The following is a 16,432-nucleotide window of genomic DNA, read 5'->3' as shown; positions in this document are numbered from 1 at the left end:
TCAAGTGGCTACAATCTCCCCGCCCTTAAAGAGGCTGGGCTTATTGTTTGGTCTCCTCAACAGGGGCCCTTTCTGCATCTCTCAGGGAAGGTAGCTTGGTTGAAGAATGGACTCCGCACAAGCTCTACCTCTTCGTATCATGTGGGAAGAGCATGTGCCCCTGAAGCCTGCCATTCCAATACTGTCTGGATCATTTCCAGCCCAGGGGGGTAGTGGCAGAATCAACCCCACCTGGACTAGACTGAAGAGATGAACTGCACTCTACCCTCAGAGCCAGCTACGCTCCCCAATGAGACACGGTCAATAAGGAGAGACACAGGAAAAACAGACCTTTCCTTCTGCCTCTTTCTTCTTGGCACAGCACTCTCCCTGAAGCCTGCAAGGCACCAGCTGCTCAAGTACCTCAGGGAGGGAGGAAAAGCAGAGGGGAAGTCTCCCCAAAAGGCAAATGCAGCATTGTGACACTGCTGGGAACTGGACAAAGACTAAGCCAGATTAGTGGTCAGAAATTTGAAACAGAAGTTTGAAGTTTCCCCCTCAGAAAAGCTCTGTCAGAGCCACCAGCCACGGCGGAAGCACATAGAACTCCAGCGGGTGAGGCATTCTCCTGCTGTCAGGTCTGGGGTTCTCTGGTGAGCTGCAACAAGGCTGAAGTCTCCATTCTAATAGATCTGTGGCTCTCAGCATGATGAATATCGTAGGTAACGAGTTTGAAAGAGGTGGCAATTCTCAACTGGTAACATCCTTTTAGTCTTTCATCCTTTAGTTTATCCCAGCTTTCTCCCAACTCCCTAGATTTATACCTCCCAAGACTAGACATATGCACATACAGCCCAAGTTCCAGTGCAGTTACCTCAGTGAGTGACAACAGGACACAAAAGAAGGTTTTTAAACAGACTAAGAAATGCAATACCCTGACAATTACTAATTTGTGTAATATACTTGTAAATTTAATCTTGCATTTTTGCATATACCTTTAAGTCAGTGAAAACAAATAAATATATCTTGATTGAAGGAAAAAAAACAACAACAACAACAAAAACTTACTTCCCAATTTTTCAGGTAGTGCCTGCAGGAGATGTCATTTACAGAAAGACACGTCAGATTCTGTATTCAGGAAAGCTTTCAGGCAACCTATGGAAATATTAATTCAGATAAATCAAGCACTTGTACTACAATAACTATCATATTGGCATAGTCAGATCATATATCATATACTCATAGACTCTAGGACTGGAAGGGACCTCGAGAGGTCAGCGAGGTCCAGTCCCCTGCCCTCATGCAGGACCAAATACTGTGCTAGACCATCCCTAATAGACATTTATCTAACCTACTCTTAAATATCTCCAGAGAGGAGATTCCACAACTTCCCTAGGCAATTTATTCCAGTTGTTTAACTACCCTGACAGTTAGGAACTTTTTCCTAATGTCCAACCTAAATCTCCCTTGCTGCAGTTTAAGCCCATTGCTTCTTGTTCTATCATTGAGGCTAAGGTGAACAAGTTTCTCCCTCCTCCTGATGACACCCTTTTAGATACCTGAAAACTGCTATCATGTCCCTCTCAGTCTTCTCTCTTCCAAACTAAACAAACCCAATTCCTTCAGCCTTCTTTCATAGGTCATGTTCTCAAGACCTTTAATCATTCTTGTTGCTCTTCTCTTGGACCCTCTCCAATTTCTCCACATCTTTCTTGAACATGTGGTGCCCAGACTGGACACAATACTCCAGTTGAGGCCTAACCAGCGCACAGTAAAGCGGAGAATGATTCTCGTGTCTTGTTTACAACACACTGTTAATGCATCCCAGAATCATGTTTGCTTTTTTTGCAACAGTATCACACTGTTGACTCATCATTAAGCTTGTGGTCCACTATGACCCCTGATCTCTTTCTGCCATACTCCTTCCTAGACAGTCTCTTCCCATTCTGTATGTGTGAAACTGAGTGTTCCTTCCTAGGTGGAGCACTTTGCATTTATCTTTATTGAACTTCACCTGTTTACCTCAGACCATTTCTCCAATTTGTCCAGATCATTTGAATTTTGACCCTGTCCCTCCAAAGCAGTTGCAATCCCTCATATATTTGGTGGGAAAGGCTATTAGTGGCTCTTCTATAAAAATGAAAATAGTACTAAGAAGGGAGGAAAGGCACTAGAAAAAGAAAAAAGTTAAAAATAAACCTATTGGGTTTAATTTTCTACTTGTTTGTATGTATAAAGGCAAGAACACCGCATATAAGAAGAACACCGCAAAAGATATATTCAAAAGCTGTCGAAGCAGCATATGCTGTGAGGGAAGAGTTATTGTTTGGGAAGCATGAGAAATTTGGCTTATTTTTTCATGCCATCTGTTTCAATATTAGGTTATGGAGCAGCCATTTTTGTATTTTTAACTATTTGTTAAAGACATCTAGAGCCTGGAACACATTGTGCAGCCATCCTAGCCATCTTATATTGCTAAATACCAGGGGGCTTGATCCCAGCTATGTGAGAGATGGATCATGCTAAGGAAAAGGTGACCTAATGTGGAACAGGGAGAGACCTTTTGGCCTAGTGATCAGATAAGATTTGATAACATGAGCTATCTTTAGGACATGCAGCAAGAACCAGTTCTTTCCACAGATTCAGAAGACTGGGGACATCGATGCATTTTCAAATGTCAATTGATTTTTTTGGTTTCTAATTGTTGGAAAGCTGCAATTAAACTGCAGGCTTATTTATCTAGTAGAATTTACCTTTTTTAAAAGCTAGTCAAAATGCCTAGCCTGAGATAGGCCCTTTTTTCTGTATAAATCTAAATAAATAAAAATCTGATAGGAAAAAAATGGGTTGACAGCAACTTTTAAAACTGAAGATTACTACATTGGCTAGTGTTATAAATACTGGAAATACAAATAGAACACAAGAAAAAATTGACCCAGAAAAAGCATTAGATAATACTATGATGGAGTTTGAGTGGTTAAGTAATACACTGGAGAGAGGCATGTGTAGGAATTTAAATTTGACTGTTTTTGGAGGGGCTTCTGGCCCCCGGGGCCAGACAAATTCTGTGTCCCCGCCTCAGCCCTATGGTCAGAGGAATTCTGTGCCCCCGCAGATTATTTGGGGGCGGGGGAAGCAGCATGCCTCTGCTTGTCTTGCATTGTGCATGCCTCTGACCCTAGGACAACTGCAGAGTAACCACAGGAACCAAGAATGACTATTCTGCAAGGTATTGTTTCTTGCTTGAGTATTTAATGAGGTTCATCAGGAGCCTCAACAATGAGGCAACTAATTGGAACAATAGAAGGTCATCAGTTGGAAATATCTTTGACTGACATTTACTACACGGAAGGAGGAGATTACTGGAATACACGAATCTGCATGACCAGATTGCACAAATGTTCATGCTACTATATTAGACAGATGGAGCTGGTAACACTGCATAAGGTTACTCAACACTTCCATTATAAGACATTGTTTTCAGTTGCTTCTAACTTTGCCAAACTAACCCTTTGGACTGAAATTTTTCATGCCAGGCATATTGCTCAAGCTGAATATTTTTGAAAAGTTTCAGCAAAAATGGTTCAGCCATTTCCAAAAACAAGATTAGGGAAAACACACATTTTTGCCATGTTAAACAAGTTATTCAACACTTTTGAGAAGAATCAGCACTGATGCTTAGGAGCAGGGACTTCAAATGCAGTACAGGAGTTGCCTTTATGTCAGGGACATATATATCTTTTTTTGTTCTCTTGAAAACACACCCAAATTTGCAAAATCTCACTTCACACACATTCAGTAGAGAATTTTTAAGTTTGGCAGTTAAATCCTGATTTAGTTGGGGGTGGGCCTGCTTTGAGCAGGGGGACTGGAACTAGATGACCTCTGAGGCTCTGCAACTCTAATCTTCTACGATCCTCCAAAGATTCCCTAGTGCTGAGTAGGCTCAGCTCCTGGCTGTGGGGGCTGAGCAGCACTGTCCCTGTAATAGCTGCTCCAGCCTCCTACGCTGTTATGGCATCAGACCAGAAATGCAAGGAAACTTTTTCCTGTTCTCTCAATGCTCCTGCTTGCTGGACCCCAAGCAGTACTATGGAAGAAGCCCTTGACCTGAATGCAGAACGGACAAAAATCGGACCTCGAGGGGATGAAAGGAGTAGACCAGAGACTGGCTAGATGGAAGGAGACAGGGCAGAAAGACCATCAGAACACACTCTCCGCAAAAATCCAGATTGAAACCCAAGATTCCCAAGTCTTTGCAATGGTTCTAAAATGTTTTTACCTTGCTAATGACCCATGTGAGTGTCAACATGGTTCCATGTGATTGAATATCTTGTTTGTTTTTTTACACGTAGAAAGCTACAAACAGTCAAGCATTCAAAAGTTAGAAGATTGCCTATGCAACCTTAACTCGACCCCTTTTGTGTACACATTAGGATACCGTCTTTAATTACATAATCACATACTATATTTTCCACATTCCCTTCCTCATTCAGTGCACAGGATGAACTGTGCTCTAGGGATTAATCAGGACTGTATAGTGAAAGAGGCTGTTGTCTGTAGGACCTCTCTCTCATTTGTTGCAGAAGTTGAAAGGTGAGTAGTTAATGAGGCAGGGAATTGCAAGAAGACAGAGGGTGGTCTCGTGGTTAAGACAACTGAACACTGGCAGAGGCAGGGATAGAATCCAGTTCTCCTGGGCAGAGTTCCTATGTGATGCTCAGCAAGGAACTCAGTGGCCAAACATGAACATTTTGGTTGTGTGTTCTTCAGCTTCTGGATACCCAATTTGATACCTTGGAATCTAATATGCAGAAGTGCTGAGCACTCATAGCTGTAACTGACATCAATAAGAGCTGTGACCAATTCCAAGGCATCTCAATTTGGGCAACTAAGATAAGACAGTTTTTACTTTAGTCTCTCGGTGTCGCATTTGCCTTCTGTAATCTATGGAAAATATCATCACCTCACCAGGGTTTTGTGAAGGTAAATTCTAAAGCACTCAGATTCTATAGTGATGATCATCATACTAAAGCCCACAAGGAAGTTAGTAATTTTGTCTTCACAGCAGGACTTCAACATGTGGCCTCTAGTCTTATTTACTGCACAATGTTGAACAATGAGAAAAAAGCAAAATATTGAACAGCTGCTCATTCCGTGACCACCATCCGTCTGGTGCACTGAAAGAGGTAGGGGTTCTGTGGAAAAGTAGCATGATAACCTTCAGTTATATCACATAATGTGTGCGCACAAGGAGACAGAATCAAAATTGTACCAAGCAACCTTAATTGTGACATTTTCCAGCTTTTGAACCCTGGATTTTGAAACCTTACAGTTCTTTTCATGTAGTTGTTTTGAATGCAATATAATGTATATTAGACAAAGACCAGTACATATTTATTTTCAGTAAATCATTTCAAGTGGCTCCCTGACCCCAGTACAACTGTTTTCCTTCATCGAGAAGTGTGCTGTATGTTGCTCCTCATTTTAAACCCCAGCAATGAGAAGCTTATTGCTATTTTCTAACACCTTGTGACTTTCTCTACAGTTTAGGGAATAGGGAAGGATTCAGACTATGAGTAATCCAACCCTTTTAAACATTGTTACATCAAATATAGAAGAATCAGAAAACTAATTATTTGCTAGAATGAGCAGCACAGGGCCTAACAGCACAAGTGTAACAAGCCATAACATAGTTGTGGCATCCACATTTTAACAACACTTTTACTGTTAGCGTGGACTCGACAACTATTACTTAGTTAGAGAATGCTATGGCCTAGGCTATGTTATAGTCCCGTCATGTTAGACAACACTAGCCTAAATATTCCTAGGCTAGGAAGAGGGACAGCTACTGACAAAAGGCCCTATGTCTACGCAATATTGGATTGGTGACCTTTCTACATGACAAATATGCTACTCTGTTCCATCAGGGAAGGATCACTTATGCAGATCCCCTCCCTATTTCTAAACCTCTAGAATCAGTCACAATGCATTAGAGGCTTTCCTTTTACCCACTTCTTGCTAGATGTAACCAGCCAGGGCAAAGGATGATTTAGCTGGTGTTGGTCCTGCTTTGAGCAGGGGATTGGACTGGATGACCTCCTGAGGTTCCAAGCCTAATCTTCTATGATTCTAAAGGAAGACATAGCAGCCGCTGCAGCACCTGGTAGAAACTCAGAACTCGAGGGCTGAGCTGAGCCCCGCTTCTCCTAGCTGCTCCTGCACAGAGTCCCTATCATTCATTTGCCCCTAGTTGATTTCTCTATCAACCACCTTGATTTCCCAAGAGCCTGTTCTTCTCCTTTGCTATGTGGAGTGGTGGGGGGGGGGAACAACAACACTACTTAGAGTCACAGCAATCAAGTGAATCCTGCCAAACTGAGCCAATCAAACAACATCTAAAGGACACTTTCTTACAATGATCATTACGATTTATTTGGTGCTGTACAGAACATGAGAGGAAGACCTACCATCAACTATTACTCTTTCCTAGGCCAAGACAGGAAGGAGCAGCTTGAGATGACCATTACCCACTATGAACTGCTTTCACTGCAACCATGCAATTGCACAGAGATGGGAAATATGAATATTAGAGAAGCAGCAGCCACCACCAGCTGGAATACAGTTTGGCCACATGGCACTGTGTAAGTATGTTGGATTAGACCTAATTAAGTGGATAGGGCCACAGCACGGGTATAAGCCTCAGGCATTTCAAGGAGAGCCATTACTTGCACCTGTTGAGTAACCGCAATTTTAAACAGTCAAACTATGCCCAGTGCACCTACACTGGTTTGCTGGTCACTGACTGCATAACATCCCACATATAGAACAAGGCTAGAGCTGGAAGAAAGAAAACAGAGCAACAGGATGACAGTGGAAATCCAGCACCATAGCTTTGCTGGGTTTATTACTGCTGGCCCTGCTTGCAAAATTCGGGGCTTTTTATCATTTGGACTTGCGTTCTTACGTACTGACTAAATTCACATTTGTTCTGAGTAGCCTGTAATCATCACCCCCTGGGAGGCAAGGGTGCACTTGTTCCTGTAAACTCTGATCTCTGGCTACCACCCTGTGGAAAACTACGACCCTGCGTGACACATACTATATTTGCTTTAAGAATGAGAAAGTTAACAAGGTTGTAGTGCTGGCCTGGGAAGCACTTAGCATAAGGGGGAGTGTTACCTGGTCAGAGGGTTCCCACTGAAGTCTGCTACTTGTAGTGTTTTGCAAAAGGAGATGCTTTCTGGAAGTTTCAGGAAATTTCTGCAGACACAAACAAATGCACTGTTAACAATTGTGCTGTAGAAGACCTTTTATTGGAAATGGTCACCACATTACATAATGTATCTGGTCATTTCAAATCAAGGAAATTATCTTGGTGTGTGTTGTGACTTTTTAAATGCAAGACTATACAATTCAAGGTGTTAGTTAACATTTAGAGAGCCAAAATTAATTGGGACCCAGACCATTTTAGAGACTGTTATCTCACATGCTCCGCTCAACCACTGGAACGCTCACTGTCCTAATGAGGACTGTCAGTTGGCAGAAGATTCTCTGGAATTCAATCCCTCAGTTTAGCAAAAGCCAAATTCAGCCACTTTAAGAACATAGTTCTACATTAATCCATCTAATCCAGCCTCTGACACATTTGGATCATATAAAGCCAGGCACTTTTTTAGAGGGGTGTGTTGGTAGGGTGTGAGGGTGGAATAGAAAACAGTAAATATATCTGCCCAAATATACACAGTACCATCCCCTCCTACTACACTAAAACCTCACACCTTACCGCAGTGGTTTTCAAACTGTGGGTCGCGACCCAGACATGGGTCATGGAATGGAAGGGACTGGGGTCGCTGGTGGCGGCTGTGGTCAGCAGCTGTTCAGGTCAGCACTCTAATCCCTACCTGTTTCAACCCCACGCTGCAACCCAGAAAAGGCCAGCAGCAGATCTGTCTCCTAGGCGGGAGGGTAGTCACGGAGCTTTGCGTGCTGCCCCCACCCCGAGCACTGGCTCCGCACTCCCACTGGCCAGGAACCAGCCAATAGCAGCTGGGGGGGGGGCGGGGGGGAATAAGAGGGTGTGCCTGCAGACAAGAGCTGCACAGAACTGCTTGCATGCCTCCATCTAGGAGCCAGACCTGCTGCTAGCTGCTTCTGGGCCACAGTGTGGTCTGCGGTGCCAGGAGAGGCAAGAAGCCTGCCTCTGCACACCGGCTGCACTGCTGACCAGGAGCTGCCAAAGGTAAGCCCGTCCCCAATCCCTTGCCACAGCCCTGAGCCTCCCCAAACCCAGAGCCCCCATCCTGCACCCCAAAACCCTCATCTCCAGCCGCACCCCAGAAGCTGCACCCCCAGCCCAGAGCCTTGACCCCCTCCCGCACCCCAACCCCCTGCCCAGCCCTGAGTGTCCCCAAACCCAGAGCCCCTTTCTGCACTCCAAATCCCTCATCCACAGCCTCACCCCAAAACCTGCACCCCTAGCCCTGATCCCTGACCCCCTGCCGCACCCCAACCCCCTGCCCCAGGCCAGAGCCCCCTCCCACACCATGAACCCCTCATTCCCGGCCCCACCCTGAAGCCCTCACCCCAACCCTCTGTCCCAGCCCTGGTCCCCTCCACACCCCAAAACACTTCATCCTCAGCTCCGTTGTGTCGCAGGCATCAACAATTTTCTTCAAACTAGGTCACCAGAAAAAAAAAATTTGGAAACCACTTCCTTCAAGTAGTACTCTCTTGACTCTAGGTCTCAAATAATGTAAAATACAGTTACTTCAGGGTTGGTCTACATTAGGAATTTATGTCAGCATAACTACATCACTCAAGGGTGTGGAAAATCCACATCCGTGAGCGACACAGTTATACTGACCTAACCCCAGTGTAGATAGCTCTACTGCCAGTGAGGAGGTGGAGTATCTACACTGACGGGAGAAGCTCTCCCTTTCAGCATAGGTAGCACCTTACTAAGCAGATGTGAAAATGGTGGTAAGAGTAGACAAGTCCGAGGTCTGGTTTGATAAAGTGAAGACAATCAGATATTTGTACATAACATGAAGTTTCAAATACCGTACAGTACATGAGCAGAGCTTTAAAAAGTTGCTTTGCCAGGTTTCATGCCTCAATGCTATTTTCATGAGCAACCTGTGTTAAGGACTCTTAAGTTCTTGCATCAAATTCCAAGAAGAATATCGCCTACACTAATAGGATGTATTTGCTTTAAAAGGTTTCAGATGTGATCCCATCATTTATTTGAAAGGAATAAAACTTATACTATACTTGGATACAGATAAGCATAGTGGAAAACAGCATGTTTAAATATTAACGGCAATTAAACCTTTGTACATACGTCACTTCTTTCAAGCATCCTCTTTTGAAGAAGAGCCCTCCTTTCATCTATAAATTGTTTAGATACACTAGGTAGTAGAAACCACTTTCAGAAGTGGTATCTCTAGAGCAACCCTAATTCTTTGCTACTTCTATTCAACTTATCTTAAAATGTAGATGCCACAGTTCATCCTTGGAACCACTTAGTTCAACCATTTTAACAAGAGGCAAAACACTCATACCAAGGACAATGAAATGAGAAGCTCTGGTTAGAGGAGTGTGCCAGGGACAATAATGTAATTAGTTTGATCTAGTGTTTTAAATCTACCAGGTTTTGATTTATTTTGTGTTTTGGTCTCATATTGGTCAAATCAATAACGATGACGACGACGACGACGACGACGACAACAAAAAGGTAGTTATCTACTTTCTCAATTCCTCCAGAACCTTCACAGGAATATTACGCATTTAAAACAAGCATAAAGTATACTAGAACTATATATATATAAATTCTCTCCAGTCAGAAGAAACCAAGGTAAATCTCAAAAAAGTAATAGCAATTTCCCAGTTATAGATTTTCTTTTCAGTTCCCTTCCATCCTCCTCACATTTTTCCCAGACCATATATCCCCTGTTTAAGTTTGTTAAATATATTCCTCCAATTCTAAGCACATGGAAATGTAGTCAGGCAGTGATCTGATACAATTACTCACACAAATAGTCCCCTGGACTTCACTGGCCAGCAGGACTGTAGAGCCTATTGTGTGTGTGTGGTGGGACGTATATTTAGTTTAAAAAATGAATTTGGAAAGTGTGTTCCAATCTGATCCATTAACTTAGAGGTTTCAACTCTAGAACCTGATTTAGGTATAACAGGGCTTCCTCCTCCCCTACAAATAAGCTTTCCAACAACTATATTGTGAAGCCTGTGGGAAAAAAACGTTTATTTTGAATTACCTCCAAGTGCAGAACTGAAGCAAGTGCAAGCAAGACCATCTGCAGAAGCAGTGCTCAACTAAGTTTAGATGCTCAATGAGGAGATTATGTAGAAGTGTTCCCTGGTAACCTCCTTTGTTTCACTCACAAACTACAAAAAGCACACCAACTTATACCTTACACCAAGTACACCTACAAGAGAAGATCATCCTACTGATATAAATAATATATATAAAAGGATCAAAGTGTTCATCTGCATTTCTTTCATTTTTAAACTGCTGTCAGTGAGAGGCAATGAGCACTAAAGATTACTGAGATCACAGGAATCTGAGCACTAATCATGATTCATTTGCATATCCAGGAAATATCCCGCTGCGAAAGTTACCCTAGAAGTAGCACTTAGTGTCCTGAGATGCCTATTCACAGTGCAACCTGCTTTGATCAACATAGCACTGTACAGTGTGGACACAGCTTCAAGGCAAAGAAGCTTTAAAGCAGTGTGTGCAGCAGTGTGGACACTGGTCATGTAGCTACATCTATTTACTTACCTTGATAGAAGCTATACTGGTATTTCTGTTAATGCCTGAGCCCTGGTGGAGGGCGACTTGACATTCAGAGAGAGGCTCAAAGCTAATTGGACAACAGATGGAAAGGACATACGATCTTAGAGACTCCCTGTGGTTCACAGATTCCAAGGCCAGACGGCACCATTGTGATCAACTACTCTGACCTCCTGTACAACTCAGGCCATAGAACTCACCGAAAGAAGTCCTAGAGCATATTCTTTTACAAAGCATAGCTTGGCCCTTTGACAGGCCAGATATAGCCACAGAAGTGGGGCGATAATCTAAAATGCTCAGCCCTGTCAAGATAATAAAGCAAGGCTCTTGAAACTTCCAAAGTAAGCAGCTTCTCCCCTGGCATCACGTGTGGTTTTGGAAAGACCAAGCAGTAAGTTAATAGACTGATTAAGGTGAAATTTCAAGACCGCTTTAGGGTGGAGCTGTAGGTGTTACCTTTGTATCTTCTTGCCCCTGAAGAGATCCAGTCGTAAGGGCTTGTAGCTTGCTGACCCTCCATGCTGGAAGCAATAGCAACTAGAAAAAACTGTCTTGAGTGTAAGATGATGAATTGAACAATTCAAGGGCAGTTTGAAATAGTCTCTGTGGCTTTAGGAGGACAATGTTGAGATGCCACCACCGGAGTAGTATTTCTAGCAGGCAGGTACGTAGGTAGGAGGCCCTTGAGACTTCTGATATCAGATGAGAAAAGAGAATGACTGTATCAGAGAGCAACACCGATACTGCTGCAAGATGGACTTCAACAAATCAAATGCCAGTCCAGCGTATTTCAAGTGCAGTATTGGTGAAATATCAGGTCCATGATGGATTCTGCAGCAACCACTCAAGACTGGTTACTACATGTCCATTTAAGAAGTCTTCCAAGTCACTGCTGGCTTCTAGAAGGTACACAGCAAGTGGGATTACTCTGCAATAATGGCACCATGTCCACATCCTGATCGTTTCCTGTCAAGGTTCCTTCCCCACTCTGAACTTTAGGGTACAAATGTGGGGACCTGCATGGACACTTCTAAGCTTAATTACTAGCTTAGATCTGGTACACTGCCACCATCCAGAAGTCAGTGTCTGGAGCATTTCCTGTCCCTCCAAAACTCTCCCCTCCCTGGGTGGCCTTGAGGGACTTCACCAATTCCCTGGTGAACACAGATCCAAACCCCTTGGATCTTAAAACAAGGAGAAATCAATCCGGTTCTTAAAAGAAAGCTTTTAACCAAAGAAGAAAGTAAAATCATCTTTGTAAAATCAGGATGGAAAATCTTTACAGGATAATCAAATTCGTATAGCCCAGAGGAACCCCCTCCAGCCTTAGGCTCAAAGTTACAGCAAACAGAGGTAAAATCCTCTCAGCAAAAAAGGACATTTACAAGTTGAGAAAACAAAAATAAAACTAATCCGCCTTGCCTGGCTGTTACTTACAATTTTGAAACATGAGAGACTGGTTTAGAAAGATTTGGAGGAGCCTGGATTGATGTCTGGTCCCTCTTAGTCCCAAGGGCGAACAACTCCCAAAACAAAGAGCACAAACAAAAGAATTCCCTCCACCAAGATTTGAAAGTATCTTGTCCCCCTATTGGTCCTCTGCTCAGGTGTCAGCCAGGTTTACTGAGCTTCTTAACCCTTTACAGGTAAAAGAGACATTAACCCTTAACTATCTGTTTATGACATTTCCTGTAGAGGTGGGATGACCGAAAGCCTCCTTCCTTGTTTAGTAGTGCATCAGGGAAGTGCTGTGTCACAATTACAGGGCAAATGGTCTCCCCCTTAAGTGCACCCCTCCCACTTAAGAGACAGGCCTAACTTCCTGCATCTTACTCTGGGCCATTGGCCAATCACTCAGACTGGAGGGATGTATACACTGCAATCGAAGGTGTGATTGCAGCTCATGTAGACATAGCCACACTAGCTTTAAGCTAGCTAACATGGCTAAAAATAGCAATCCAGATGTGGCAGCACAGACCCCAGTGCGAGCTAGCATCACAAGTACATACTCAGGGTTTTGGGTGAGCGCTTAAAGCCCACACCGCTGCATCTTCATTGCTGTTTTCAGCTGCGCTAGCTAGATTTTAAAAAAATCACACCTTTGTTTGCAGCAGTGACATACATTTGATCTCTGGCCTGCAGTACCCATTTTCCAAAAGTGGGAATCCTACAGGCCTGTTTTTAACCTTATCCAGATTCTGGACCTTAGCGTCCAAAATTTGGGGGTTAGCATGAAAACCTCCAAGCTTAGTTACCAGCTTGGACCTGGTACTGCTGCCACCACCCAAAAATTAGAGTGTTTTGGGGCACTCTGGTCCCACTGAAAAACCTTCCCTGGGGACCCCAAGGACCCAAATCCCTTGAGTCTCACAACAAAGGGAAATAATCCTGTTTCCCTTCCCCCCTCCAGATGCTCCTGGAGAGATACCCAGACACAAGCTCTGTGAAACTACGCAGAGTGATTCCCCCTCTCCGTTCCCAATCCTGGAACAAAAGCACTTTCCTCTTCACCCCGAGGAAATGCCAAATCAGGCTAGCAATCCAACACACAGCTCTCCCCTTGATTCTTCTTCCTCCCACCAATTCCCTGGTGAGTACAGACTTAATTTCCCTGAAGTAAAGAAAAACTCCAACAGGTCTTAAAGAAACTTTATATAAAAAAGAAAGAAAAAATACAAATGTTCTCTCTGTATTAAGATGATACAACACAGGGTCAATTGCTTAAAAGAATATTGAATAAACAGCCTTATTCAAAAGAACACAAATCAAAGCACTTCAGCACTTATTATTCATGCAAATACCAAAGAAAAGAAACCATAGAACTTACTATCTGATCTCTTTGTCCTTACACTTAGAAACAGAAGACTAGAAAATAGAACTACTTCTCCAAAGCTCAGAGGAAACAGGCAGACAGACAAAAGACTCAGACAGCCACTTCCCTCCACCCAAAGTTGAAAAAATCCGGTTTCCTGATTGGTTTTCTGGTCAGGGGTTTCAGGTGAAAGAGACATTAACCCTTAGCTATCTGTTTATGACACGCCCCCCAAATTGCAGACAGTGGGGAAGCTCACTGGCGGCAATTTCCTTCTAGAACTTGAAAATAAACAGATTAATACAACACATGCACCTTTACATATACTACTAAGTATATAACTAACAGACTTTTACATTTTAAGAACACTTTTTAAATACTGGATTCTGGGAAACTCTCACGGGAGATTGCATCAGCAACTTTGTTAGAAGCTCCTGTGATGTGTTGAATTTGAAAATCAAAATCTTGGAGAGCTAAACTCCAACGAAGAAGTTTCTTGTTGTTCCCCCTTGGCAGTATGAAGCCACTTTAGTGCAGCATGGTCAGTTTGTAGTTGGAACCGCCGTCCCCAAACATATGGGCGTAGCTTCTCCAGGGCGTACACAATGGCATAGCATTCCTTTTCACTGACCTGACCAGTGACTTTCCCTCTCAGACAGTTTCTTGCTGAGAAACACGACAGGATGGGAAATTGTGATCTGTTGCTTCCTGCATGAGCACTGCTCCTATACCACGCTCAGATGCATCTGTGGTTACTAGGAATGGTTTGTCAAAATCCGGGGCCCTGAGTACAGGGTCAGACATGAGCGTTGCCTTAAGCTGGGTAAAGGCTTTTGACACTCATTAGTCCACTTAACCGGCATTTGGCTGGGTCTTTTTGGTTAGGTCGGTCAATGGGGCAGCGATTGGCTGTAGTGTGGTACAAATCACCTGTAGTATCCGGCCAAGCCTAAGAAGGATTGGACCTGTTTCTTTGACCTTGGGGACAGGCCACTTTTGGATAGCATCCACCTTGGCCTGTAGGGGGTTTATGGTTCCTCGACCCACCTGGTGCCCCAGGTAAGTCACTCTGTTTTGGCCTATTTGACACTTTTTGGCCTTAACAGTTAGTCCTGCCTGCCTGATGCGCTCAAAGACCTTTTCCAGGTGGAGTAGGTGTTCGGGCCAGGAGTCTGAAAAAATGGCCACATCATCGAGGTAGGCAACTGCAAATTCTCCCAGTCCAGCTAGTAGACCGTCTACCAGCCTCTGGAAGGTGGCGGGTGCATTTCGAAGGCCGAAAGGAAGGACATTGAATTCATACACCCCCGTATGGGTGACGAATGCTGACCTCTCCTTGGCAGGTTCATCTAGCGGTACTTGCCAGTACCCCTTGGTTAAGTCTATGGTAGAGATGAACTGGGCACGTCCCAACTTTTCCAATAGCTCATCAGTACGTGGCATTGGATAGTTGTCCGGACGAGTTACAGCATTTAGCTTACGGTAGTCCACGCAAAAGCGTATTTCCCCATCTGGTTTGGTACCAGAACCACTGGAGATGCCCATGCACTGGTAGATGGGCGGATTATACCCATCTGTAGCATGTTCTGGATCTCCCGTTCTATAGCAGCTTGGGCATGAGGAGACACCCGGTAGGGTGGGGTTCTGATTGGGTGAGCATTACCTGTATCAATGGAGTGGATGCCCGTTCAGTCCGTCCTGGGGTGGCTGAGAACAATGGGGCGAAGCTAGTGCACAGCTCCTTGATTTGTTGCCGCTGCAGACGTTCCAGGGTGGTTGAGAGGTTCACCTCTTCCACGCCACCGTCTTTTTTCCCGTCGTAGTAGACACCGTCAGGCCACTCAGCATCATCTCCCTGGACTGTAAACTGACAAACCTGTAAGTTTCTGGAATAGAAAGGCTTGAGAGAATTAACATGGTACACTTTAGGCTTTAGTGAGGAATTGGGAAATGCTATGAGGTAGTTTACAGCTCCCAGGCGCTCTTGGACCGTGAATGGCCCTTCCCATGATGCTTCCATCTTATGGGCCTGTTGCGCCTTCAAGACCATAACCTGGTCTCCTACCTTGAAGGAACGTTCTCTGGCATGTCTGTCATACCAGGCCTTTTGCTCTTCTTGAGCATCCTTTAGGTTCTCTCTAGCAAGGGCTAAAGAGTGTCGGAGGGTGCTTTGTAGGTTGCTTACAAAGTCCAGAATGTTAGTTCCTGGAGAAGGCGTAAACCCCTCCCATTGCTGCTTCACCAACTGTAATGGCCCCTTAACCTCGTGACCATACACAAGTTCAAATGGTGAAAACCCTAAACTGGGATGTGGTACAGCCCTGTAGGCAAACAGCAACTGCTGCAACACTAGGTCCCAATTATTGGAGAATTCGTTGATGAATTTTCTTATCATGGCCCCCAAAGTTCCATTGAACCTTTCCACCAGGCCATTGGTTTGATGGTGGTACGGGGTGGCAACCAAGTGATTCACCCCATGAGTTTCCCACAGTTTTTCCATGGTCCCTGCCAGGAAAGTAGACCCTGAATCTGTAAGGATGTCAGAGGGCCAACCTACCCTGGCAAAGACGTCTGTTAGGGCCAGGCACACAGTGTTAGCCCTGGTGTTGCCTAGAGCTACTGCTTCTGGCCATCGGGTAGCAAAGTCCACTAAAGTCAGTACGTACTGCTTTCCTCTGGGCGTCTTTTTTGGGAAAGGGCCCAGAATATCCACAGCTACTCGCTGAAATGGGACCTCAATTATGGGGAGTGGCTGGAGAGGGGCCTTGACCTGGTCTTGAGGCTTACCCACTCTTTGGCATACCTCACAAGACCGGACATACTTG

The 16,432-nt window shown here is 44.2% G+C and overlaps 1 protein-coding gene across 1 annotated transcript in view; it reads right to left on the bottom strand.

Annotated features, from left to right (window-relative positions):
* Positions 1 to 16,432, bottom strand: part of LRRC1 (leucine rich repeat containing 1) — a 133,372-nt gene that overhangs the window by 56,903 nt on the left and 60,037 nt on the right. The window contains 4 exon segments of the mRNA XM_030555619.1: positions 1,044 to 1,077; positions 1,080 to 1,115; positions 1,118 to 1,134; positions 7,162 to 7,228. Of these exon segments, the coding sequence (XP_030411479.1) occupies positions 1,044 to 1,077; positions 1,080 to 1,115; positions 1,118 to 1,134; positions 7,162 to 7,228 (154 nt within the window).

This window comes from Gopherus evgoodei, chromosome 3, assembly GCF_007399415.2.
Source record: "Gopherus evgoodei ecotype Sinaloan lineage chromosome 3, rGopEvg1_v1.p, whole genome shotgun sequence".
NCBI lineage: Eukaryota > Metazoa > Chordata > Testudines > Testudinidae > Gopherus > Gopherus evgoodei.
This window is presented reverse-complemented; position numbering and strand designations above follow the sequence as displayed.